A 26,032-nucleotide genomic window follows, 5' to 3' on the forward strand; every position below is an offset into this window, starting at 1 on the left:
AGTGAACTTGAGCTTGGCAGTTTGCTTACTCTTAAGTATCTTAGTCTTATACATTAGAAGCTGTTGAGACAGCTGTTGAGACACACATTTTTCCATTGGCATTGTCCACTGGGGAGAACAGCTTGGTATAGCTGTTTATGTTGTGATTTCAGTAAGTACTGATGATCACCGTGAGCCAGGCATTACGTTAAAAAAAAAAAGCAAAACCACAAAAAATCAGACTTCATTTGTATGTGCGAGAGCCTGCTTCCATAGCACTGACCGAGAAGAAACCCCTTTTTTTGCCATATCCTTCTTCAAAAAAACAATAGAATGTTCAAGGTGCATAAGTTAAAACAAACAAACCCCTCAAATTTAAGAAGTCCAATTAACAGTAGTTGTAGAAAATCATTTGGATATCTGTCCTGTATCTCAGCTGTCCCCTGTATTCTGTGGGACATTACTGGACCCACTTGATGGTCCAGGCACTAAATGAAGGTTTCTGAAATCTATTTACTCCATGTACTGCATTCTGTCCTGCAGTGTACTGTCTGTCTTCACACCCTCCCCCACCAACACCTTTTCTTTGTGGCCAATTTTAAGTTAGTGAAATAATTTAACACTTCTTTTAAACAGTCTATACCATATTATAAAATACATAATTAGTTTGATGCTACAGGTCCTTTTTGTAACAAAGTTAAAATCTGTAAAAAAAAAGAAAAAAAGAAAATTTTAAATTTGTAAAATCCAGTGTTTGGGTCTTGGGATGATTTCTAAGGTCTCTTCCAACCCAAGCCATTTTCCATGTGATTTCATTTAAAATACATTAGGAAATGCTGATGTTATCTTTTTCTAAAAAAGATAATTTGCAATCCTTTCCCGGTGTAATATGTAATAATTTTTTTCTTTGCTGAAAGGGTCAAGACAGTATGCTGAAGTGTATGAGGCAAAAAGGATCATCAATACTGGAAGCTCAGTGAGAGCTTAAGTTCAGATGTAGGATGATTCATTTTGCACCATGTAAAGAATGTAAGGGAGAACTACCATTTTATTCCACACTCCTGAAGTGTGTTCTCTTTAGTCATGTGAAAACTGGCTTTTGACTTTGGGTGCATAGGGTGTATTTATCTTAACAGAAATGAGTGTGGATATGTGGTTCCTGTACAAGCGCAGACTGCGATCTACCAGTATTTATGAAGAACACATGTACAGGAAAATGACTCTTAAGTACAAGTCATAAATTGAAATGATTATAGAATATACGTGGACAAATATACCATGTGTGGTATCGGTAGACTGTAATTTCATCAAGTGGTTTTTCAGACTTCATAAACTATGAATGAAACATGATTGTATTGGCCTTGTAACAGGTAAAGTAAAATATAGGGTCTGGCTACTTTAAAGTGCTCATAATTCTATAGCTGGAAATAGCCTTTTGGGATACGATTAAGTCTTAAAACCTGTCCGTGATTAAAAAAATACATTTCGGTGAAAATCACATGTGCAGAAACTCTGGGAAACATTTGAGTCTCCACCTCATGAATTTTTACAGTTCCCAACTTTCTGAGTGTAAACACCATGAGCTGCTTTCGGCGAAAGGAGCGGAGGAAAGGCCCCGTGTTACTCAGAGCTTCGTCACCCCTCCGGTTATTTTGTTGTTTACAGCGGGTTTTTTTCCGGTTTTTGTGACTCGGGCTTTGTTTACTCCGGGGGCTGTGCCCGGCCGGGCAGGCCTGGCCCGGCGCTGCCGTACGGCGGCCATGCCGCCCTGCCCTGCCCTGCGCAAACCCTCCCGCTCGCCGCGGCGACCTCTGCCCTTTTGTATCCTGTGACACTCAGCCTGTCTTTGTGCTCAAGTTTATCCATGATGGATACGTTTCCCTCCCAATCGCATATGCCGGGAGCCCGGCGGAGAGAGGAGATAAATTATTTTCAGCTGCAGGCCCGGGCTGGGGGAGGAGGGCAGGAGGGTGGCGGGGCCCCTCCGCGCCTTAGCCCGGCAGGACGGGGCGCAACCTCCCACTCCCCCGGGAATATGCAAGGGGATGACTCTCGGGCCTCTCAGATCCTTTTTAAATGCAAAAGAATGTAGGAAATTGCCAGATCAGTTGGTTAATCAGTGACAACTGCAGTAGGTGCACAAAAAGCCCGGAGCCATCGGTTGCACGGGGTGTTTTTTCAGCGCCCCAGCAGGGTCGCCGCTTACCCCACCTCTTGAATCCCCGGGCCGGTTTAGTGTCAGCTTGAGAAGGGAATGTAATTGCGGGGAGATTTCTGGGTGACTGATGGCGACAATATAAGTCTTCTCCCTGACACCACCTCCCCGCTGGCCCTGCCAGGGCTTTGTGCTCGCCTGGCCATCGCACAGCCGCCGAGCGGCGAGTGCTCAGCCGAATGTCTCCAGCCCACCAAAACAAGGCAGCTATGTAGCTGATACAATTTTTGGTATTTTTTTTGTATTGGCTATACTGCTGCCTTGTCATGGTCAAACCTCATTATGGGGCCACACTGAGCATGTTACTGCTCCCCTTTATGGAGCTATTCGCGAGGTTAACACCTCTGTCAAATGTTTTGAAGAGTATTCCTGAAATATTTTTGTGACCGCAATTGTTTCTCTTACTTATCTAGGACTATTTTTAGATAAACCACCTCACATGTGTGTTTTAAACTTATGTTGTAAGAGAGGGTGGTCATGCAATGAAAAAAGGCCTCTTAAAATTCCAGGTTACGTAACACTAAAATTGAAATATTTCTGGATTAGGCTTGTCTGCTCTTCTCTCACCTCATGTTTGTAATGTACTTAAATGCAAAAAACGTTTCTCTCTTTTTTTTTTTTAATTCTTCTGGTTACCTCATTAAAGGCCTCCAAATACATACTTCTAATAAATGGCTCTAAACTTTCCTCTTTTTCTTCTGATCAGGAAAGAAAAGACATGTTGAAGCTTCTTCTGTAATATTATAGGTGCTGACTTAAAATTAGCAATGCTCCCATGTTAGGGCAAAGAGTTTGCAGCCCAACTGGTATGGAGAGTGCCTTCATATGATGTAACAGAGAGGCTCAGTGGGTTTGCATCAGAGTCCTCCCAAGTGACGCTATTGTGGTCTTGTATCAGCTCCTGTGAACTTGAATGATGTAGGATATTGTTTCCAAATTTGTGGCACAGGCTGAACTCTGGGCTGGTCATTCCTGCATCAGCTGCTTGACAGCAGCAAGCTGCCAAATATTCGAAGGCTGTTGTGCCCTCAGTTGCCTCAGTGAAAGCCTGTTTTTTGCCAACATACATCATACATTAAGAAAATAAAATCCAATCTGGCTTTTTCTGAACGATTTTATGAGAAATGTAGGATTTCATGGATTACCTGGCAAAAAAATATTACTGAATATCATTCATGGCATTTTAGCTGACTACACATTGGCAAAACCTGTGACCTTTGAGGAAAGGCACCTGAGGTTTCCTCTGCGTGTTCCCCCCACCACTTTCTTAATTTAACAAGAGACATTGCCAGCCTTTAAGTTGCTATTGCAAATTCTTGTAAGGATGTATTTCTGTGAAGAACTAACTGAATTTTACCTAGATAAATGTGAAACTAAACTTTTCAGAAAAGCTTAAAGCAGATGCTTCCTACTAAGGCAGAATATTCCTGAAGTGCATCAGGTCATTCTTTTCATCTTTGCAAGTCTTGTCTCCCTTTCCCAGGATGAGGGGGAATAAGATTCCTGCCATCCTTTGATGTCTGAACTATACGGACTTAATTTTTAACACAGCTGTGCTGTGTGAAGTGTATAGTAGGAAAGCATTCTAAGTGAATTAAAAAAAAGAGGTCTTCAGGCATTCAGGAAACCAAGTCTCTTTGGAAGCTGCAGTCAGAAATGGTGTTGCAATCACTTAACAGGTCTGGTCTTATATTTTGGCTGATCTATATGCAGGAGGAACGTACCATGAGTGTTGTCTGTGACAGCAATGAAAGTAAGCATTAAGCACGTAGGAGACAAGACATGCTTCCCACAGACACAGTCAGGCACTTGCATAACTGTCCTGGCATCAGCAGTGCTGTGCACTCAGTAGGTGAATGAGGTGAAATGTAGAAGCCTCACCAACCATCTTGCCCAATTTGAATGACTTGTCCTGACTTTTTCTGTGTTGTCATGGTGTTACATGTGTTTATGAAGTTTTTGGTGAATATTTTCCGTCAGCTTTGTGAGTAAAATAAGAATGTGACTTTCATTGCTGTCATTTATGTCACGTCCTTCCATGTGGCAAATGCTTAAATTACTACCCCTAACAGCCAGCCGGAGCTTAGCAGTTTTGAAAAGCAGTTTAAATGTGCAATGTTTAAATGCAGATTTAGTAGCCTAGTGTTTAATCCTACATTTTGAGGCTCTGGTCTCAAAATGACCTCTGGCATGGTGTTGTTTTTTAGCACGAGAGGTCTTTTTAGCCTAGTTCTTCAAAATAGCATGGCATTTGTGGTGTTTATTGCATTGTATGTAAGGGCATACTTCCATTATGTGAGTAGCTGGTTTGTTTGTGTCTGTCAAGTACTTCAGAGTTTTGTCAGAGGTATCAACTAATAGCTGTAAAAATATAACCCTGCATGACACATGTCATTTCAAGCTTGGAGCAGTCAGTATTAGTTGCCTTCTCACCTTCTGTTTATTCAGTTTACTTGCTGCACAGCCAAATGCTGCTGTATTTCTTCTGTAGAAGGGTTGATAGCTGAATCGAGGAACCTGTTGATTTACAAAATGTTCTTCTGAACGGCAGAATGTGAGGATGGTGTGGAGGGCATGGGCATCTGTGTGCTGCTCTTGCTGCTTCCTGGTCTTTGACTGCCTGGATCTGCTGCTTTGGGAGCAAAACTAATGAAGTTCGGGTTTTTAGTGTTTGTGGCCCTAGATAAGTTATGTGTATGCAGCAGCCAGTTTAGTTCAACTCATAAAAGTGGGAAGCTGCTGAAGACTACTGAGTGCAGGCAGTTTTGGAATATTAAGCTGGGCAATGGTTAACTACTACTTAAATTTGAGATCTAGCTGTTTAAGACTGGAATGTTGCAAACTGGAGTAAATGTAAGCTTTGTCTATTGAAACAACAGGGTTGTTAAGCAATTGACTGTGTCCTGGTGGTTGGGATCACACCACTGCTTGGAACAGAAACAGGCTGTCTAGGCAGCCTTAACGAAATATATTCATTGACTCTTTAGGTCGGTCTTCTTGGTGCAATCTTTCATGTTCAGGAACAGAAAAGTGATAGAATTTTATAGCAGAACCTGTATAGTTTAAGATGGCAATAAAAAAAATTCACTGTCTTTTCATACATTCATACTTTTTTACAGCTATCCACCTTTCTAAGGGTTCAGATACTTTTCCCTTTGTACCCAAGAAACGGTCACTGCTTCTGTGTATGTCGGTTTTAAGTTGCAGGAATGTAGAGAAGATGCACCCTGCCTTATTTTTAAACTATTTAATTTAAAAAAGGACTGTAAGCTGAGTTTATCATGGTTAATATTGCTGTTAGTATGTCTGCATTCATGGGGAAGTGGACAGTGGTGCTGAATGAGTATTTTAACTAGAATTATTGCTTGATGCAGGTTATACCTTTATTTGTGTGTTGGCTTTCTTTGGTTTTGAAAGAAGCAGACATGGTTGCAACTTAAGGCTGTGACTCTCGTGACTTGCTTGACTATCTAGAAGACATCTGCCCTGTTAGAGTAGAAGGTTGAGAGGTTATTAGGTAATTCCAGTATTGACTGTTTCCTTATCAAAACATTGGTTAATTTATTTTGATCAGGTTGTAGCTGCTACTGTCTTTCAAGCTTCAACAGCTGCTGTTAGTCATATATCACATCAGAGGTGTGACTTTTATTGGGGAAAGTAGAATAAGGTTTGGCGAGAGCACAACTGACTGTAAAGGGCTGTGGTCATTAAATTTGAGGCTAGACTTAAATCTGAATAAATACTCCTAACATTTGAGGCATCTTCTTAACCACGATCTTACACTGTGTTTCAAAGGTAGTAACTTTAGCATCCAGAGCTCATACATGAAGTTGATTCATGCCTCAGATAAAAATGCAGATCTAAAATCACGTAATGGCAAACACCGTTTTCGCTCTTAATTTAGATGATGGATTTGTTTGTTTACAGCTGCATCATAAACTTAAAGGTTACTTTTCTTTTGAAAGAGTGTGTGCTCAGGCAGCCAGGCGAGTCCTAGGTTCCCTAGCACATCTCCTGCATTGTAAGGGACAGTACTTAGCCCAAACCTGCAAATTGGGATGGTGTGAACTAAACAGAAATAACATGTGTTTAGTAAAACAAAACCCTTACCCTGTTTTAATTTGGTTTTCTGGGTGTAGTAGCAGATCCTGTGAGTCGATGTTGACTGTTATCAGTGGCTGACTGGCCTGAGTTTTATTGGAAGCTTGTCAGCTGAAAAACAGTAAACAGAACAGATTCAAATGTGTGCTTGATGCTCGTAGCATTGTTTCTGGAGATGCTCTGTTATCTTGTTGTAAAGTTTCATTAGTGCTTCAGATGAGTAGAGCCTGCTTGTGTTAAAAAATGGTTCTTTTAGCAGGCATGATTTATGTAATAAAATGAGTGGAAATTCTTGCATGTTCGTAACTGTGCGGCTGTTTCTAACTGATGGGTGAGATCCTCTACTCGGCTCCAGTTTGATATTGCCCAGATTACATCAGAGGCTGGGGGGTAGCAGTATCTGTGTGCTCTGCTTTTTAGTATTTCCAGGCAAAGAGACTGTTCTGTTGGATGGAGACTCTCAGTGCACACTGATGTCCAGCTTTAACAGCTCCCTGTGGCAGTGTGCGTCAGTAGTCACAGTGCCAGAAGTCCTTGAGCAATCAGGGATCTTCACCAAGACTGTGGTCTGCTCTGGAGCAGTCTAATAGCAAAAGCTTCTTTTGGTGGAGGAGGTTTCTTCTCACCTTGTTGAAACTTCCTTATGGTGTGCTCTAATAAAGTGAATGAGGTGGTAAATATTACAGATGGCTTCTGCCTAATAATGGAAATGAAATAAAACCAAATAGATATTAGAGATATGAAGATGGCTCATAGGAGTTTACCTCCAAGTGATTTAGGAAGTGTTAATATCCCAGCCAAGCACTAAAGAGATTTAAGAGTGTGGTTTTAAAGGTGACATTCAAATGCTATTTTAAGAGGAGTGATAAATGCTTGTGCCTTTCCTCTTGCCCTCTGCTTCACTCTGTAGAAGGTCCTCTTGACAGTGGCTACCAGAAGGGTAATAAATGTGCTGGTATTTTCTCCCTAAAACTTGTCTGGGACAAATCACCTTCAGTCAAACAGTCTGGCCTGGCATTTTGCATCCAAAGTGACTGAAAGCATCCCTTCTCCACAACAGAATGCAAGATGTGAAAGCATAAACTTGTAAATCTTTACTTTGGTTGCTGATTAAGGGCAAGTTGGTATCTGCAAGTACAGTTGCCACTAAATTACAACCAAGATACAAAAATAGTTTTACTTGCTAAGTGTATGGGCTCCCTCGACTATTGTCTTAAAGTTTATTTTGCATAGTGTTTAAAATTCTGGTTTTAAGAAAAAAAGACAGCAGTAGACTAGCTTTGTTCATAAAAAGCAGATCCAAACAAATCTTTGAAGTTCTTGTGGGCAGAGGATGTGGGACACGTTTTGGAATAGACCAGTCTTCCCTGTGGAAAACCTGAATGAGAACTTTTCTGAATCTGCTCTGCTACTGTGTTGTTGCTTTTTGCTTTTTATTCCTGAAGTCCAAATGTGTACCTGGTTTTTGTTAAGTTCTTTTGCCGTTACTAATTCTCTTCAGTGAGTATTCAAGGTTACAATTCTGGAGAGAACAAAACTTCAGTGTGATCTTCGAAAGTGCTGTAGTTGCAGTAGTAGCATGATTACCTGAAGATGAGTAATGATCTCCAATGATACTGTTCCCTGTTACCATCGTAAAGGAAATTAGGATAAGGATTGAGAAATCTACCTTATCATGGGATGAAGCTTTTGAATTTAATTTTCTTACACAAATTGAGGACATAGTTTTGCTGAATGGGAAGAAGTATTATGTCTTTCAGTTTACAAATTCATTAAATTAAGATAAAATGTGTGTGTTAAAAAAAAAAAAAATTCCTTCCTAAAGGCTAAGTCTTGGAGTTTGGTCTGTTTTTAGTGGGTCATTTCTGTATGCATTTGAAAAATCTGTTGTGCGTATAACTAACTTTAGCTCATCATAGGACCTGGTGCTTCTGCTTGCTCATCTGATTACGCAGCTCAAGGGAATAAGGTTAAGGACATGCTGTTGGTAACTAGAGCGTTTTCAGGGCTTTAGTTCAGCAGATGGGCTGCTCAGCTATATTCATACATCTGCCTACCTGCTGTGGCAGCTGCTGCTGCTGCGTGTTGTGTTCTTTTGTTCTGTTCCACCCAAGAAAGGAGCACTAGGAAGTCTAGTGAATGGATTAATTTAAGGTTAAGGCTAGTGTTTTGCTTGCTTCCTAACTCTCTATCACAATAAAGCTTTGGATAAAGCTAATGAATCCTTCGTAATGTGAAATAGATTTTTAAGATGTATTTCAGGGGGCTGAAACTAGCTAGTGTCTAAAAAACAGTCAAGTATGTTTTGTTTATGTTGCCTGATGTTATTTATTTCAGTATCTTCTTCTCTTTTCTCCCCCTTCCCCTGCTTTTTCTAGGAGCAGTAACCAGACTTTGCCTGACACTGCGTGGTCCAAAAGAATTAAGGAAATATGGAATGACATGAAGGAGATTAGTTGAGGATTAAAGGCTTTGAGGACAAAACACCTCACTGAGGTGAAGCACAGACTAACGTTCTGGTTGTAGCTCCAAGGAGCTGGGTGCTGAGAAAAGATGGCAGATCCAGGAATGATGAGTCTGTTTGGAGAAGATGGGAATATTTTCAGTGAAGGGTTGGAAGGTCTTGGAGAATGTGGATATCCTGAAAATACAGTGAATCCTATGGGTCAGCAAATGCCCATGGATCAAGGATTTCCCGCTTTACAGTCATCTCTTCATCATCCCCCTGCAAATCAAAATCAAGCCAAGTTGACCCATTTTGATCACTATAATCAATATGAACAGCAGAAAATGCACCTGATGGATCAGCCGAACAGGATGATAAGCAATGCCCCCGGGAATGGTATAGCGTCTCCTCATTCGCAGTATCACAACCCTCCAGTTCCTCAGGTTCCTCACAGCAGTGGTGCTGGTGGTCAGATGGGAGTCTATCCCGGCATGCAGAATGAAAGACATGGGCAACCTTTTGTAGACAGTGGCTCCATGTGGGGACCACGGGCAGTTCAAGTGCCAGACCAGATAAGAGCACCATACCAGCAGCAACAGCAGCAGCAGCAGCCGCAACCGACACAGCCGCCACAGGCACCCTCCGGACCCCCTGGGCAGGGCCATCCTCAGCACATGCAGCAGATGGGAAACTACATGGCTCGTGGTGATTTTTCAATGCAGCAGCATGGTCAGCCGCAGCAGCAGAGGATGAACCAGTTTTCTCAAGGCCAAGAAGGCCTCAATCAGGGAAACCCTTTCATTGCCACCTCAGGACCTGGCCACTTGTCTCATGTGCCCCAGCAGAATCCCAGTATGGCACCTTCTTTGCGACACTCAGTCCAGCAATTTCACCACCATCCCCCCGCTGCTCTCCATGGGGAATCAGTAGCCCACAGTCCCAGATTCTCCCCTAATCCTCCCCAGCAGGGTGCTGTTAGGCCGCAAACACTTAATTTTAGTTCTCGGAGCCAGACGGTACCCTCACCTACTATAAACAACTCAGGGCAGTATTCTCGATATCCTTACAGTAACCTTAATCAGGGATTAGTTAATAATACAGGGATGAATCAGAATTTAGGCCTTACAAATAACACTCCAATGAATCAATCTGTACCAAGATACCCAAATGCTGTCGGATTTCCATCAAACAGTGGTCAAGGACTAATGCACCAGCAGCCCATCCACCCTAGTGGCTCTCTTAACCAAATGAACACGCAAACTATGCACCCTTCACAGCCTCAGGGAACTTATGCCTCTCCACCTCCCATGTCACCTATGAAAGCAATGAGTAATCCAGCAGGTACACCTCCTCCACAGGTTAGACCTGGTAGTGCTGGAATACCAATGGAAGTTGGCAGTTACCCAAATATACCCCATCCTCAGCCGTCACACCAGCCCCCTGGTGCCATGGGAATTGGACAAAGGAATATGGGCCCCAGAAACATGCAACAGAATCGTCCATTTATGGGTATGTCTTCAACACCACGGGAGATGGGTGGGCACATGAGACCAAATGGTTGTCCAGGTGTTGGCCTTGCAGATCCACAAGCAATACAAGAGCGACTAATATCTGGCCAGCAGCTTCCTAGTCAACAGCAGTCTTTTCAACAGCAAATGCCAACCTGTCCTCCCATGCAGCCTCATCCAGGGATACATCATCAGTCTTCACCACCCCCACATCCTCATCATCAGCCTTGGGCACAGCTTCACCAGTCACCACAAAACACACCACAAAAAGTGCCTGTCCTTCAGGTAAGCTACTTCCAATTAGTAGAAAATGTTCTAAATTACTGTAAATGCCTTTCAGGATCCACAAGAACTATGGTTTCAAAATAGTTGCTTCTGCTTAACTCCTTTGTTTGTTATTGGTTATGTGGGTTTTTTGGTGTACAGAGGCTGAAGGTAAAATGAGGTTCAGGTATCTATCTTTCTAATGTCCTTACAGTAATATTTACAGGATAATGTTATGGATAGACCAAAATGGGATACAACAGGACAAGCTGAATACCTACTATTTTTTTCATGTTGGTTCCTTTGGGGAGAAAATGGAAAACACCTGTGAGAATTGTCATTTAAACTATTAAATTTTTGTATTTGCAACTTGGAGAAAGAAGTGTGTGTTATAATGTGTTCATTTTGGTCAAACCAAGGTCTTTTTTTTTTAAATCCTAAGGGAATGTTCTGTGGTTTTAAATTAAAGCTGAAATTCTTATATGTGAAAAAAATTTCTGGTGTGAACTTCTTTAGCACTAAGTAATGCAACTGAGAAACTATGGGGAAACAGTTTATGGAAGGAGAAGACAGCAGTGTGAATCAGTCTGAAATGAAATCTTCTGAGCCTTAAATGAAATGTTAGGTAGAATTGAAGTTTTATTTTAATGAGGCTCTGATCTGCCAGGTTTTGGTGGCCATGTATTGATTCCACATCATTTTTCAATTAAAAGCTAAAAATGGTAAAACTTAGCTTAACAGGTTTGGCTACCTGCTAGTGTGTTAAGCTTCAGCTGAAGAAGGCTTTTTGGAATCTTCACGTTTGCCATTGTTTGCCTTTGACTCGGTCAGAATTCAAGAGCTTTTGGTATCAGATGAATTAGTGGTCAAGATATCAAAGGTTTACTAATCTTATTTTTTTTCCAATCAGTCAATAATTAATGCCGAGTGGGTCTGCCCATAAATATTTGGAGACAATTGTTGGAATGCAGTCGTAATGATATGATGCTACAATACACTCAGCAAATCATAAAAACAGCTGTCCTAGGCAGTGTCCCGGGCCTGTGCGCAAAGCAGCTGCTCAGCAGTCCCCTCCACTGCTGCCTGCCGGCTGCTCCCGTTCGCTGCTCCGCACAGCGTGAGCTGGCTCTGGGGATCAGATGTATGCGCTGCGGAGAGGCAGCTGACAAGCAGTGGTAGATGGAGCAGCTCAGCAGCTGGGACAGGCTTCCACATTCCCCGTGGAAGAGAGGAGGAGGGGAGGAGCCCTGCGAGGGAGATCAGGGACTAAGCTGGGCAAGGGGAAAAGTGCGCTCTCTTTCTCTGAGGAAGGAGGAAGCTCTCTTGAAGATGCACAAAGTATATCTTCAAGACCATCTTTTTCTTTCCTCCCTACCTCAAAGCTGGTTTGAAACTTTAGATGCCTGTGTCGGCCCTTCCTCTCTCTGCATCTCCATACACAGACTTTTGTCTGGAGAACCTGAATTACAGTTCTTGTGTGCACATGGAGTTGTGTGTTCCTGTCTGAGAGAGCAGCTCTTTGCCAATGCCTCCTGTTTCCAAGTGTGTGGGTAAGCGGGATGAAAAAGCAGAGAGCTCAAGACTATAGGAAAAAATGAAGAGAATGAGCAGGTATTTGGGAAGGGGGAAATGACAGCACAGAGAAATCAGTACAGAAAGGGTAGGAATGAGAAAAAGAAGTACAGAAGCTGTAGAGCGGAAGCATCTAGCAAAAAAACTTGAAAGAAAATAGTATAAATGGTAATGTAAGACTTCTAAGACAGTAAAGGAACAAAATCCAGTGTCACTGGAATTTTTCATAACCAGTGATGGTGGGGATATGGGAGGAAATACTTGAGGTGGACTGCACCCTAAAGCAGTGGTGTTCCTCACCAGCATTAATTCCTTCTTTTCATCTGACCATCCAGTAAGCCTATTTTTGGCATCAGAAGGTGGTTTGGAAGAAGAAAGTTTACTTGTAAAATGTACAAGCTTGTTAAATGTTCTTGGGACATTTGATTCCCTTTAATCAGTGAAGAGGTTAAACACAGACAACTCAACCCTTAAATGAGCTATGCAACCTATTACAGACTGCTGAACTGCAGATGAATAGCTAGAAGAAAGGTAAGTGCTGAAACTAAATAATTAGAGGAAAACCACATGATAACTCCAGTTGTTTGATTAAAATCAGTAATTCAGACAGTTGTAGCAAGCCAAGTATCTTCTCTGTTAGCTTACTTTTGTTAAGTTACTATCTGGAAAAGGTTACTGTTAAAGTACCTTCCCATTAAGTAATTAGTTTGAGCCCTGCCTGTAGTAATGAAACTCTTTAACAGGCAGGCGTTTCCCCCTTGAAAACTGTTTGGATGAAATGAATATTGTTCAAATCAACGAAAACTTAACCCCTCCCCACCCCCTGGGGAAAAATGCAGATGTGTGAAACCCCTGCTCTTAAGCCTGAATACAGAGTTGGTAGGTCTCCTGTGTCGTGGTTTTCCTTTCATGTCAGTAGGCAGAAAACTGTTCACTGAAGAGCAGTTATTTAAGTGACTGGTTTGTTTTTATTTATATAAAATGAATCAACAAAATTAATATAAGTGAAAATGGAAATCACTATGTACTTTAAAATCAACAGAAGTCATCTTAGTAACTATTTTTCAGTGATTTGAAGCTAGCTTTATCATGGGAAGGCTGTAATACTTGTGGTTAACCAAATTACTGTTTTGTTTTTAGGTATGTTGGAAGGAAAGTGAAGTTCTTTTGCTTTTAAGTTGAAAGAAATTTCTGTGTTGATTCCAAGGCTTGTTGTTTCTTTTTTTGTGTGCAAAACTGCAAATTATTTTGGCTGTGAGATGAAGCTGGTGATTGACAATTCATCTGGTTTTGATCAATAGCTGAAAACTAGGCATGGTTATTAGGACCACGTTAGCAGTGAGTTGCTGGCTTCAGTAGGGTTTGATAGATCCATAAGAACCACTGCAATGTTGGGTAGTTCAGTCAATGTGCTTGGTTTGTCCGGCCCTCCTTCGAAGCACTCTTCACCGAAGGTTTTCAGAAGAGCTTGGTGGCCATGGGGTGGGAAGGCTGGCTCTGCTGTGGCAGAGCAATCCACCAAGGGGCAAAGCAGGGAGCAGGAGTAGCTTGCTTGTTTTCACGGTGGAGGCATCTGTCTTGGGCTTGTGAGCTTGTGCTCTCCAAAATACTCAAATGATCTGGAGAAGAGTGAAATGTTAGATGGCAAAATTTCCTGCTGCTGTTAATATACCCAAAGCAGTGCCAAATGCGGATGTGGTGAAGAACATAATAAAAATGAAATAAAATAATTAGAACTATAATAGGAGAGTCAATTGCTTGGCCATTAAGTTGTGTGAGTCAAGACATGGCCTGAGGAGGTTTAGATTGGATATTAGGAAAATTTTCATCACTGAAAGGGTTATCGAGCATTTGAACAGGATGCCCAGGGAAGGTATAAAGTTGCCATCCATGAAAGTATTTGAAAGATGTATAGAAGTGGTGCCTAGGGACATGTGGACATGCTTAGGGACATGGTTTAGTGGTGGACCTGACAATGCTGGGTTTACAGTTGTATTTGGGGATCTTAAAGGCCATTTCCAACCTAAATGATTTTATGGTTCTGTGGTACTTGGGCAGTGAAATGGCAGGCAGACACCTTCTTGGGAGCAGGTCTGGATGTTAGATGGCTGTCTGAAAATATGCTGTTAAAGAAACAGCATATTTTAAAGTTAAAGAAAGAAATCACTAGGAATTGTAGTGAAAGTAGTAGAGAGCAAACCAAAGGTTATTACCTGTATGCATGGTATGCTGGTGAGGTAAGTGCTGTGAAGTTCTGTGTCCCTTCCTCTGGCCTCAGAAAATACAGCAGCACTTGAAAAAGCACAGAGGGTGGTGTTTTAGTGGGGAAGAGAAAGAGAGCTGGTGAAAGCCTCTAAAATTGTGAGTGATACAGGGGGTGAATGTGAAGTAAGGGTTGTTTGTCACCTGTTTTTTGTCTCCTTGAATTCTTTTTAGGTATTCAGCAAGTTGTCAAATGGTGAACTCAGAACTGCACATTAAGATGCTGATCTCTGAGATGTTGCACAGAAAAATGCATCATTATTTGATGAACATAAAGGCACCACATTTGGCTCAGCAGATCTGTACCATGCATAAGTGACTGAGAATTTGTTACTGGTTTGCATCTACTGTGTACATGTCTGGTTCTTGTCCTCTTCCACACTATCAGAGGTGATATCAGGTTAGGCAGGCCTTTGGAGGCCTAATGCTGTGCAGTTGTTCTTACATATTATTTTCAGAGCATTTTGTTAGTGATAGAGGAAGTGTAGGAGTTTTCTTTGCCAAGAATAGGCTGTCCTGGGTGTGTTGTTACACACAACTTATTTACCCACAGCTACTGTGTGGGCTGAAGTTTCGAGTCCTGTTCATTTATCATGTTCCACAAATGGGATCTACATTATTTATGGTAAAACACAGGAGTATTTAAATGACAAACAGGTATGGTATAACCTCCATGCCTGACTAAATGGGAGAGCTCAACAATGGGCACCAACAGTGTTGAAGGATGCTGGGTTGCAGTGTCCAGGTTCTGGTGGCGAAGGAGCTCATTTTGTGTGTGTTACCGGTTCACTGCCAGGTTTATTCTGCTGGCCTTATTATCTGTGGGCATGTGACTTTGCTTTAAATCATAACTCATAGCTGTGTTTGGTATGAACACATTCTTTTGAAATTTCCTGCCCTCCCTTGCAGGGGAGGAGGCAGGGAAAAAAGTCCTGCTGAGTCACCAGCTGTATCACTCCTTTCACAGGCCCTTCCTGCAATTTCAAACCCTGTGTTGCTGCCTCAGTTTAATTTATACTTGGATATACCTGAATGGAGAGGGATATTAATGAAAACTATGATCACCTGCATTGGTTTGATGCACTATTCTAACTTGGCAGAAAGTAGAGGTTAAATCAGTTTCTGCTGGCACACTAAAATGAAGTTGTCTTTCTCCTGGGTGTTTGTTTTAATGCCTAAATGTAGTAAGAAGAGATTGACCCGTAACTGTCTTCCCATGAATTATCTTTCAGTGTGTTTCCTGTAAGTATATGTAGTAGCAAATGATGCCACTTTGAATAGTTAGGATTATTCCCATAAATAATATTCATAAGCAATTTCCCACATCTCCAGAGAGAATTGTTGTCTTTTTAATCCCTCAAATGTTTAACTTTTTGACTATTTTCCTGCTGATAAGTAGAACAAGTCTGATTTATGAAAAAAAAAACAAAAAAAAAAACAACTACCTAGAAACACTATTGGGTACTTTTTGTTTTGATGCAGAGGCTATTTCACACGACTGTTAGTTGGTCTTTTGGGGTACTATATATGCTGCATATTCAGCAAAGTCTTGTGGCTGTGTGCCCCTAGGAATTCTAGTTGCCTTTTTCAAGTATTCACAGACCAGCAAGCCAGTGTATGTTGGCAAGATTTTTGAAGCTGCTAGACTAAATGGAATTAAGAACCCACAAATACTGATCTCTAATTAATTACAATTGTATATTATTTTTATGTGTAGATAAGCATGAGTGTGTGTGTATTTATATAAAATATATGTATAAAATATAGTCAAAATAAGAAGTTGTGCATAGTAACAAAAGAGAAGACGGGAAGAAAATCCACAGTATTCATATAAAAGTAAATGTTGATAGTAGTATTTTTTTCTTAAAAGTTTACAGGCTTCTGCTGTATTTTGTTAAGACTCTGAAGAATCCTTGTATTTGAGCAATCTAAGCAATGTAATTAGCTATAATTTTCCAGCTAAAAGAAAAGCAGACCATAAAATCTACCTTTGGTCAGAAGTGTTGAAGTTATTTCACCCCTGTGGAGTAGAATCGTCTGTTACACAGATAACTTGATCCATCTGTGAGTGAGTTCCCATGCAGGTCTCTCAAAGGATACAATAATTATTATGAAATACTGTGTCCAACAAAAGTTCATATTCTAAAACTCCTCAGTTACATTCCAGTCTAGCAGTTAATATTAACATATCCAGAGGCTTATTTCTTCCTCACCCTTGAAAAGGCTGTGTGTGCTTTTGTAAATAAGGACTTGAAGTGATTCTTCAGTGAATAGCCCTTTGGGCCAAAGATTTGCAGTTTTGAGGTGGTTTTGCTATGAACTTTTTTGTCTTTTTTACTGTTGAGGAGGCACAAGCTACTTCAGGAATACTTCTTCCCTCAGGTGCCATGATTTAAATGTGATGAAAATAATTTGTGCCATTAAATTATCTGCTCTGAAGTTTTGGGTAAAGCCAGTTTGTAGCATTAGCATAAAAACACAAGTCTGCATCAGCATAGTGATTTGTAGGTTTAAGAGTTACCCAACTTGTTCTACAGCATGGGTATTTTGGAAGTTTCTATGATATGTTGGTGACCTTAATGTATTGTTTCCTGAAATCATTAGCATTTTCTGAAGAATCACCCTGCTAGAAAAATTTTTAAATTTATGCTGCTTGTTTAGTACTTCAGTATTGTGTTCTTATCTGCTGGTGATGGTCACTTCCAGTGGGACTTGACAGTCATCTTGCTTTCCCATGGTCAAAAGATGTTGTCCTACTTTATATTTATTTGAACAAATTTAAATCTGTTGTTTCAGAGAAGCTTTTTTTAATGATTGAAAGCTGACAGTCTAATAAAAACCTTCATGTCTGTATCATCATCAGCTTACAGAATTACAAGGATGGAAAAATCAGGTCAAATGAGAGGAAAATGCTTGATTTAAAAAAAAAAAAATTAAAACAAATTCTTTAAATACAGTGGCAATCTTAATAAGGAACAAGTTGCAGGAAAAGTAATAATTTCCTGCCTTTTTACTATGGATCCTTCTCCTGGGATTTTGTCCTCCTCTTTGTCGTGGAATTTGAGGCATCCATTTATTTTAAGCTATCCTGCCCTTGCTTGTATCTTGAATGCAAGTGTCACAAACTTGCATAAGTGTGCTCTCTTTTTTTTCCTCTGTGAATTAAACTGACACTGTGGAGTGTCAATTCCCACTATTATGGGACACCACCACTTTGAAGTGTAATTTTTAACTTTTGTGTGTAAAAAGTGTTTTCTCCCTTGGTTCAGTGAGCTTTTCACTTTTGAATTTTCAGATTTCGTTCTTTTAATTGTATGATGATACGTGTATTTTACTGGTGATAATGTAGTCTGGATTTGGGGAAAAAAACCCACTTGTTTATTTTTTTCTTTAGAGATGTTATCTGTAAATATTTATAGACTTCTCAAGAGAGTTGTAAAGTTTGGTAGCTAAAGAGCAAGGTTTGACACCCTTGAGTGGTTAAAGCATCTATTTGTACATCTATTCTTTTTAAATATTCTCAAGCTTGCCAGTGCAGTTTAAAGATGGTGAAGATGTTTCTTGGTGGCTGGTAGAGCAGAGTAGGAAGTGTGGGCAGGAAGCAGTGATCAGGTAAGGGGCAGTGGAAGGCTGAGTTGATCTGACAGACCAGTGCTGAACAGAAGGAACAGGGAGGAAATGGCCAATGTCTGTGTTAAAATGGGGACAGAGGTGTTTAGGGAGTCACTCCACCTCTCTCTCTGCTTGAATCACCTGCCTCTTGAGCCCTTGCCAGAGGCAGCCATTTGGTGCAGTGATGCCTGTTACTGCTCTTCACAGTGCTTCAGGGTATACCTTTGTGTCACCATGCTGTGGGCAAATAGCCCACTGACAGCTTCCCAGCATAGCTGTGTGAATTCAGTAACTCGCAATATCTAATCTGCTTTAAAAAAAAGTCCATGCAAATAAAGGTGGCTGTGGCCTGGCATACAGAACCTTTGCTGTTTCCTTGCATCAGCCTGCCTGATCATGTGGTGAACGGGCTTATCTGGCCAGGTCATGTTCCCAGCAGCTCTCCATTGTGTGACCACAAGATCGCCCAAGTTGGTGGTGTAGGAGTGGGCATGGTTGCTGGGGCAGAATGGGAACTGCCTCTTCTTCTGGCAGTGTTTTCAGGCCCTCTAATACCCTTACACAACTTGTGTTTTTGTTGCACTTGCCCTAAGTGACCAGCCCTTGAATCCTCCCTCAAATTTTGATAAATTAAAACTAAAACTTAGAAGTCTTTGAAAGTCTTGTTTTATTGAATTAGTGACAAACAGGCAACCTTCCAACTTCTACCGACTTCTCTCTTACTCCACACAAATATTAATGACTGATTTGATTTCAGGAGGGTTTTCTTTGTTAGAAAAGTGGGGCTGTTTCCAACTGAAGTATTTGCAACTATTTTGTTACTGGAGAGGTGAAAGAACATCCCCTTTCTACCAAAGAGCTTGGCACAATTTCATTAGGTGTGTCATGTTGAAGATGCTTCCAGTGTCAGTTTATGAATTGTCTTCTTTGAGCACTGAATGGGATTTTTTTTCTTTTTTTCCCCCTCAGCATAGAGAATTGTTTAAAAGCATGGCAAGCTAGAAATAAAACTCAGATTAATTTTTTTAGTCATCTTTATGAGGAAACAGAACTGAGACACAGGATGACTTAAGTGATCTGAGTGTGGGTTTGCTCTTTCCAGAGTTTTTAAATCATTCTTTTTGATTTTACTGTCCTTTATACATTACCTACTTAGTTAGAATTTTCTCTGTTCCTGGCAAGGTTGGTGTAGCCAACAATAGTGTTGCCTCTGTTTATGAAGAGGAACATAGAGATGATGGCCATAAATTTTGTAATTTATTCAAAACCAAAATTCATAAAATCCCCAATTTCAGTTCTTACTTGGCTGTCTGTTACACTAAAATGTGCCATCTCCTTGCTCTCTGTCACTTCTTCTAGTATTTCTCTTGCTTAAGAGTGCAGCTCAAGAAGACTGAGATGACTAGTCTTAACAGTTCAAAGCAGGAAATCACACTTCTTGTGTAGGAATTTGGTAGTTTTAGAGGTTAACATGAGAGTATTGCAGTTATACAAGATATGGAAGAAAAAAAGTGGATTTTTCTGATTTTTTTTGCTGTTGGGCTGGGAGGAATCTTTGTTCCTTTGCTTTTGTTGTTCCTCAGTACTGAGGATCAGGATGCAGCTCTTTCCTGTACTCCTCTTCAGTGGTTTTACTGTGTTAGCCAAGCTTAGGAGACAGCAGCTCTTGTGTTATGCTAAGCAAGCACAAATATTAAGAACTTCTGGGAATAGGTTCATACTGCATGGGTTGCTGCTGTAGAAATTAAATGTTAAGAAATCACAGACTGATAGAATGACTTGGATTGGAAGGGACCTTGAGGCGGATCTAGTTCCAACCACCCCACCACAGGCAGCGATGCTGTAGTGGGTTGACCCTGGGTGCATGCCACCCACTAGATCAGGTTCCTCAGGTCCCCATCCAGCCTGGCCTTGAACGTTTCTATGGGTGGGGCATTCACAAGTTCTCTGTGCAACCTGTTCAGTGCCTCTGTACCATCTTGAAAGAATTTCTTCTTAACATCTAATCTAAATCCTCTCTTAGTTAAAAACAATTCCCCCTTGCCCTGTCCCTATCTGCATGTGTAAAAAGGTGCTCTCCCTCTTTTTTTCTAAGCCCACTTTAAGTACTGAAAGTCCACAATCTTAACTAAAGTTGTGACTTTGGAATCTTGGCAGGTTTCTATGGCATACTATTAACCTTTTAATTTTGGAAAATTGCAAGTGTTTGTCTTCATGAATGCAACACATTCTTCAGTATGCAAACCCAAATGTACCACTGATATATTACTATAATGTTGTAGGGAGTGCCAAACATTTATTTAGGCTTCAACTTCCACTTTTTAAATATTTGTATTAAAATATAATTTTAATTTATATTAAAATATAAATTTGTTTATATTTTCTTAAATATAAACTCTTGTTATTTTAGTCATAGAGGAAATTTTCATATTATACAAGAGTTCCCAAAAGGAATGTATACCCACTTGCAGTAGACTTTTCTTACAACAGACTGAATTATTTAATTGGTTGAATCAGAAAAATTAGTCCATGTTAATTGTGCTAGTTAAATTGTGTTTTATTATGTCTCTGTAACTCCCAGAAATAAAAGAACATGACCACAGTAGCTGAGAAGTTATTAGTTCCACAGATTTTTTGGATGTCATTTTCCTGTAAGAGAAGAGAGGACTCATAACTAGCTTCATATCAAACTTCCTAATGTCTAGTAGTCAATATGAACTCGTGTTTTTTCCACTCTGCTTTTACATCTCCTTTCTCTCCAGATGGCCCTCCATCCACTTGCATTCTGGTACTTCATATCTTTTTTGGCCCTGCAAGACTCTGATAAGCGTGATAATACTGTAATTTTCCTTACATGTGAGCACTGAATGATATGAAGTCCTTAATTTTATTTTTGGAAGAAATCTTTCTGTACCAGCCAATTGTTGCTAAATATAGTGGGAGGCTTATAATACAGAGTGCATGTTTGAATTTAAAGTGACACCATACCCTAAAAAGTTGACATCACAGTTTACTTGTACAACTGTGTATGAAATAATGCAGTCGTTAGAACTGGTCTAAAACTTAGGGCATTACAGTTGTTATTTGAATTTGTTTGGTAATGGGATCTTGCAGATGTCTACTGGGGCAAGCATTGTCAGAGATGGACATAGGGACACACGCCTGCAGTACCGGAATACTGCTTGGTTTTAAGTGTTTCTCTCTGCAGGCCTCCTTTGAAATACTTCAGGAAAACTTGTTGAAAACCAAATAATGCTGTACCTAGGGTATTAGACTGTGGTTGGAGGAATCTTTTCTGACTGACACAGGTTGGTTGGTTGGTGTCAATATTGTTGGTGTTCCTGTTGGCTGTGCTTGAGGTGCTCTGCAGCAGTGGCGAGTTCCTGCAGTTCCCTGCTGCTCTGTAAAGCAACGCCCAAAAACGTAACTCAGAAACTCTTACGGCAGTTGGGGTGAATTAAAAGTGTTGCTTTAGACACAGCTTTCCAGCTATAATGTAGCATTACAATATAACTTGAAATCTAGATCTGGTATTGCTGTAGGCATGTCTGATTTAAGATCTGCCTATAGGGATTTTTACATTTTACTATAGGTTGTGTGAAGGATGTCTGGAGCAAGGATGGTAAAGATATTTGCACTAAAGATAAGGTATTTAATTGAACAGTGTTAATCAAACAGGTTGGACAATCTAAGTTATGAGTTACCTCAGTTTGTGCTGCTAAATGCGGTTTGTCCACAGAAAATGAAGTGTGGGATTTTTGGTGGGTTTTGTTGTTGTTGGTTTGGTTTTGGGTTTTGGGTTTTTTTGGGGTTTTGGGGGTTTTTTTTGTTGGTTTGGTTTTGTATGTGTGTTTGGGGGGATTTTTTTGGTTTTTTTTGTTTATTTTGTTTTGTTTTGCATCCTCCCTCCCAGTTCTAATGACACCTTTTGGTTTAATTCTTAGTTTAGTTCAGTTACTAGAGGAGTTGGGAAAAGCCTACCTGTGACATGGCATAGCTAGCATATTCAAAGGCTATTTTCATTTGTTGCTGTGACTATAGAGTCTGAGAAGTACCTTGGGCTCTTTGACATAAATGGATCTTAGCAGCAAATATAACATCAATGGATTTTTAGCAAGTCTGTGATTTCAAGCCCACTTTGTCATACTGAAGTTAATAAAATACAGCAATGAAAAGGCCATATGGAGAACTGCTGTCTTCCCACCTGAAAAGAAAAATAAAGTTGATTACTGATGATCAGTTCTGGTTTTGTATCTCATGTGTATCTGTTAAGATTTCTTTAAGTTGGTGTTTCCAAACCACGGTCTGTTATACCTCTGAAGTCCCCTGCAGACTACGTTTGTGTGGCCTGGGAAAGTTGATTATAAGGAGAGTAGGTTTATATAATAAGCAAAAAATATGTGGGAAGTTTATAAAGAGAGTTACATGTCCACTACCAGAAGCTTGCAGATCTTGACAACAGAAACAAAAAAGAGGAAAGAGGGAAATTGACAGAACAGAATTCTGTGGTGTAATGTAAATCTCACTTTCTGATGAGATCTGCTCAGGCTGGTGTCTGAAATGACAGTGGTTGCATTTCAGTGTAAAGCTAAGTGTAGGGACCTCCAGTCCCAGAAAAGTGTATTGTCACCAGTACTGCTCAATGTCTTCATCAATGACACTGACAGGGCAATCAAGTGCGCCCTCTGCAAGTTGGCAACACCAGGCTGGGTGTTGAGGTTGACGTGCCTGAGGTCTGGGATGGCACCCAGAGAGAGCTGGACAAGCTGGAGAAGTGGGTCTGTGTGAACCTCATGAGGTTCAGCAAGTCCAAGTGCAAGGTGCTGCGCTTACATCAGGGTATCAATTACAGACTAGGGGTTGAAGGGATTGAGAGCAGCCCTGCTGAGAAGGACTTGGAGGTGCTGGTGGATGAAAGACTGCGCATGACCTGCCAAAATGTGCTGGCGGCACAGAAAGCCAGTTGTGTCCTGGGCTGCACCCAAAAGCACTGTGGCCAGCAGGTCAAGGGAGGTGATTCTGTCCTGCTCTGCTCTTGTGGGACCCCACCTGGATTGCTGCATCCAGCTCTCCGGTCCTCAGCACAGGGAAGACATAGATCTCTTGGAGTGAGTTCAGAATAAGAACATGAAGATATCGGAGGTCTGGAACTTGTCTCCTGTGAGGAAAGGCTGAGAGAGTTGGGGTTGTTCAGCCTGGAGAAGAGAAGGCTCTGGAGAGACGTTACTGCAGCCCTTCAGTACCTAAAGGGGGGGCTTATAAGAAAGATGGAGAAAGATGGGTACAGACCTTTTAGCAGGTCTTGCTCTGATAGGACAAGGGCTAATAATTTTAAACCGAAAGAGGACTGGTCTAGATTAGATATAAGAAAGACGTTTTTTATGGTAAGGGTGATGAAGCCATGGAGCAGGTTCCCCAGAGAGGTGGTAGATGCCCTATCCCTGGAAATGTTCAATGGCAGGTTGCATGGGCAGCCTGATCGAGTTGAAGATGTCCCTGCTTATTGCAGGGGGATTGGACTAGATTGCCTTTAACATCTTTTCTGACCCAAGCCATTCTATTATCTCTTCAGGAGGGAGTTCTCTGTTGGCTTCTGATGGTGCATCCACACCTCACATGAAAGTTATGGATTATATAGTGCCACCTTTTCTGGAAAGGCCATGGAAAGACCAAAGAGAACAAACACTAAAAACGTTATGTGTGTTATGATGTTATATTTGCCTTTGGCTTTGAAGGGAACTGGGCATAGCTGAGCCTTTTCTGGGGGGCTGTAGATTTTCTAGTGGGAAGTGTCAGCATGAAACCACAGTCACCCGAGTTTGACAGGTCAGTAAGCCACCTAGAAAAAGATGGCTTTAGCCTGTGATATGTGCCCTCCATATCTGTTAACTTCTTCCATCAGATAACCTTTGTGTAACTTGAATCAGTGGGAATTTGTTGGTGGGTCACACAAACAAGGTCATTGTTTCCATTTCAAAGGGTGGAACTGTGCTGATGGTAACACGCCTGGGGTTATGGAGGTGACCACAAACCTCCTCTGTCTCCCGCCCCCGCCATCCTGGGCGAGCTCCTCCACGTCTGCCTGGTGCTCTGAGGGGTGCTTGCCTCAGAAACCCTACCTTGAGAAGAGTTAGCACTGCTTGTTCATCAGCTCCTGCACACTTTCTTGAGTGTCAGCTTGACTTCTCCTGTGCATTTACATGTCCTCAAAAAAGCCTTTGAGTATTGTCTTCTGTGTTGCTTTGTCTTCTAGTAGATCTAGAATATAACCTCTGCAGCTTCAGGATGTGACCTCCTGCATTTAAAGGGCTTTTACTGACTGTCTAATTGGATAATCAAAAATTCTCATGCAGAACTATGGGGACTGGTACATAAAAAGCATACTAGCAGTGCACGTGAAAATGTCTACCTTACTTCAATGTTAGAAAACCACCAGTTTATTTCTTGCAACTTCCAAATACAGAATTACTTAAATCTTGATTAGCATATTTTCCTTTTAACTCAGAAATATTTTCTGTGAGTTGTAGATGCTGAAGAGGTAGATGCTTGTATTCATAATTCAGGCAAAGAAAACATTGTGGGGAGGGAAATAAATATCCAAGAAAACTTCGGTTGTAAGTAGTTGAAATATGATCTGCAGGTTGTCTTGCTTTTTCAGTGATCGGCTGTGTAAGACTTACTTGTAGGTGTAAAAGATAAGAACTCTTCGTCCTTTCTGTCTCTTCTAAGTGTCTCTGCATCAGTTTGTATCAAACTTAGCCCAAAACAAAGCAGTTTTGTAAACCACTCAATTGCCTCAATGGGTGGGGATAGAAGAAGGGGTTTTAGATTATTAATTAACTGGTCTGGAGAGCCCTCAAAGCAGGCCATGGACTTCTGGGCTGGGAGCTCTGGGGTAATTTCTGTGCAAGAGGTTACTCTTTTTCTGAGAGAAGAATCTGTTCTACCTTCATTTATCCTCATTGATTCTGGTCTCTTGTATTAGGAATGTTGTGTGTAGGAAGCTCTTGAGGAAGAACAAGTTTTCCAACACAGCATTAGAAAGAGGTGAAATTCTCTCAGGAATCTTTTCAGTTGCAACATTCCTGTTGGCAGGTTAAGACAGAGGCCCAGCAATTGGACACCGGCTCCCTCCTGCGCTAACCCACTCCTTACAAGTATATCACTAATATTTAAATGATGTAACTGCATAAATGAACAAATGATGGATGACCAGTAATTAAATAATTGCCTACTTCTTCTTTTCTCGAGTCTCTATTGTCTAGAGTACTTGAAAATAAAAATGACTTCTGCAATGTTTGGGAAAAATTGCCCAAACCAGGGAATAGAAAAGTTATTGCAAAAGAACACTGGGACTGTGGCATCTTTATTTAATAAGCAGCCCTTTCTATTTTAAACATCATTGTTGCATTTTATATGACTGTCATGATACAAAGACAATTACTTGTCAAAAAAAATTTATAAAAACAAACATTTGAAATCACAGAGGTTTTCTTTTGGGTATCTGAGTAATCACATTCATAGCTGTGATGACTCAAGGATGTGTGTGAAGTTAGATTTATAAAACAGGTAATACTTCAGGGTTTTTCAGGTTATTTTGGCCAGTGTAGTTATAAAAGCTGTTTGGGTAGCCAACTGCTTTTTTCAGGTTTGAAGATAAAACTTCTGTGACCAGGAGCTTGTTTTACCAGCCCTATTAGTCTGCTTAATAGATACTTTCTTCCCCTAGAAAATGAAACATAAATGTTTTTTCTAAGCATATTTAACTCTTTTCTGAACTACTATGTTTGGTGTTTGTCATATTCCAAACTGCATTTGTTAAAATGCATTTATTTTTTAATGTAAACAAGATTTTGCTGTTGATTTTTACTGTTCCCAGTCATTAGAAGCAAAGTACTTGTAAAGGTTGTCTGGGCCTTTTGAGTTGAGCTTCCAGTTGTCACGTGTGCCATCTTATGAACTGCTTTTCTAAACCTCATCAAACTTAAAGAGCACTTGGCTTTTGCTTCCAGTATTCCTGTTTTTTGAAATTCTTACCCAAATCAGATTAGTTTGAATGTTGGAATGGCATCT

General features: G+C 40.7%; 1 protein-coding gene across 9 annotated transcripts in view; it reads left to right on the plus strand.

The window, feature by feature from the left end:
* The window catches only part of CHD7 (chromodomain helicase DNA binding protein 7), a 133,834-nt gene that overhangs the window by 32,842 nt on the left and 74,960 nt on the right, over window positions 1–26,032 (plus strand). For 8 of the 9 annotated variants that reach the window (XM_032126279.1, XM_032126313.1, XM_032126303.1 and 5 more), the window contains one exon: window positions 8,674–10,534. In XM_032126279.1, the coding sequence (XP_031982170.1) occupies window positions 8,849–10,534 (1,686 nt within the window). In that variant the 5' untranslated portion in view covers window positions 8,674–8,848. Of the gene's footprint in view, window positions 1–8,673; window positions 10,535–26,032 lie in introns of those variants that run through there. The other variant, XM_032126289.1, reaches the window with a different exon arrangement.

The sequence above is a fragment of the Corvus moneduloides genome, chromosome 1, assembly GCF_009650955.1.
Source record: "Corvus moneduloides isolate bCorMon1 chromosome 1, bCorMon1.pri, whole genome shotgun sequence".
In the NCBI taxonomy this organism is placed as follows: domain Eukaryota; kingdom Metazoa; phylum Chordata; class Aves; order Passeriformes; family Corvidae; genus Corvus; species Corvus moneduloides.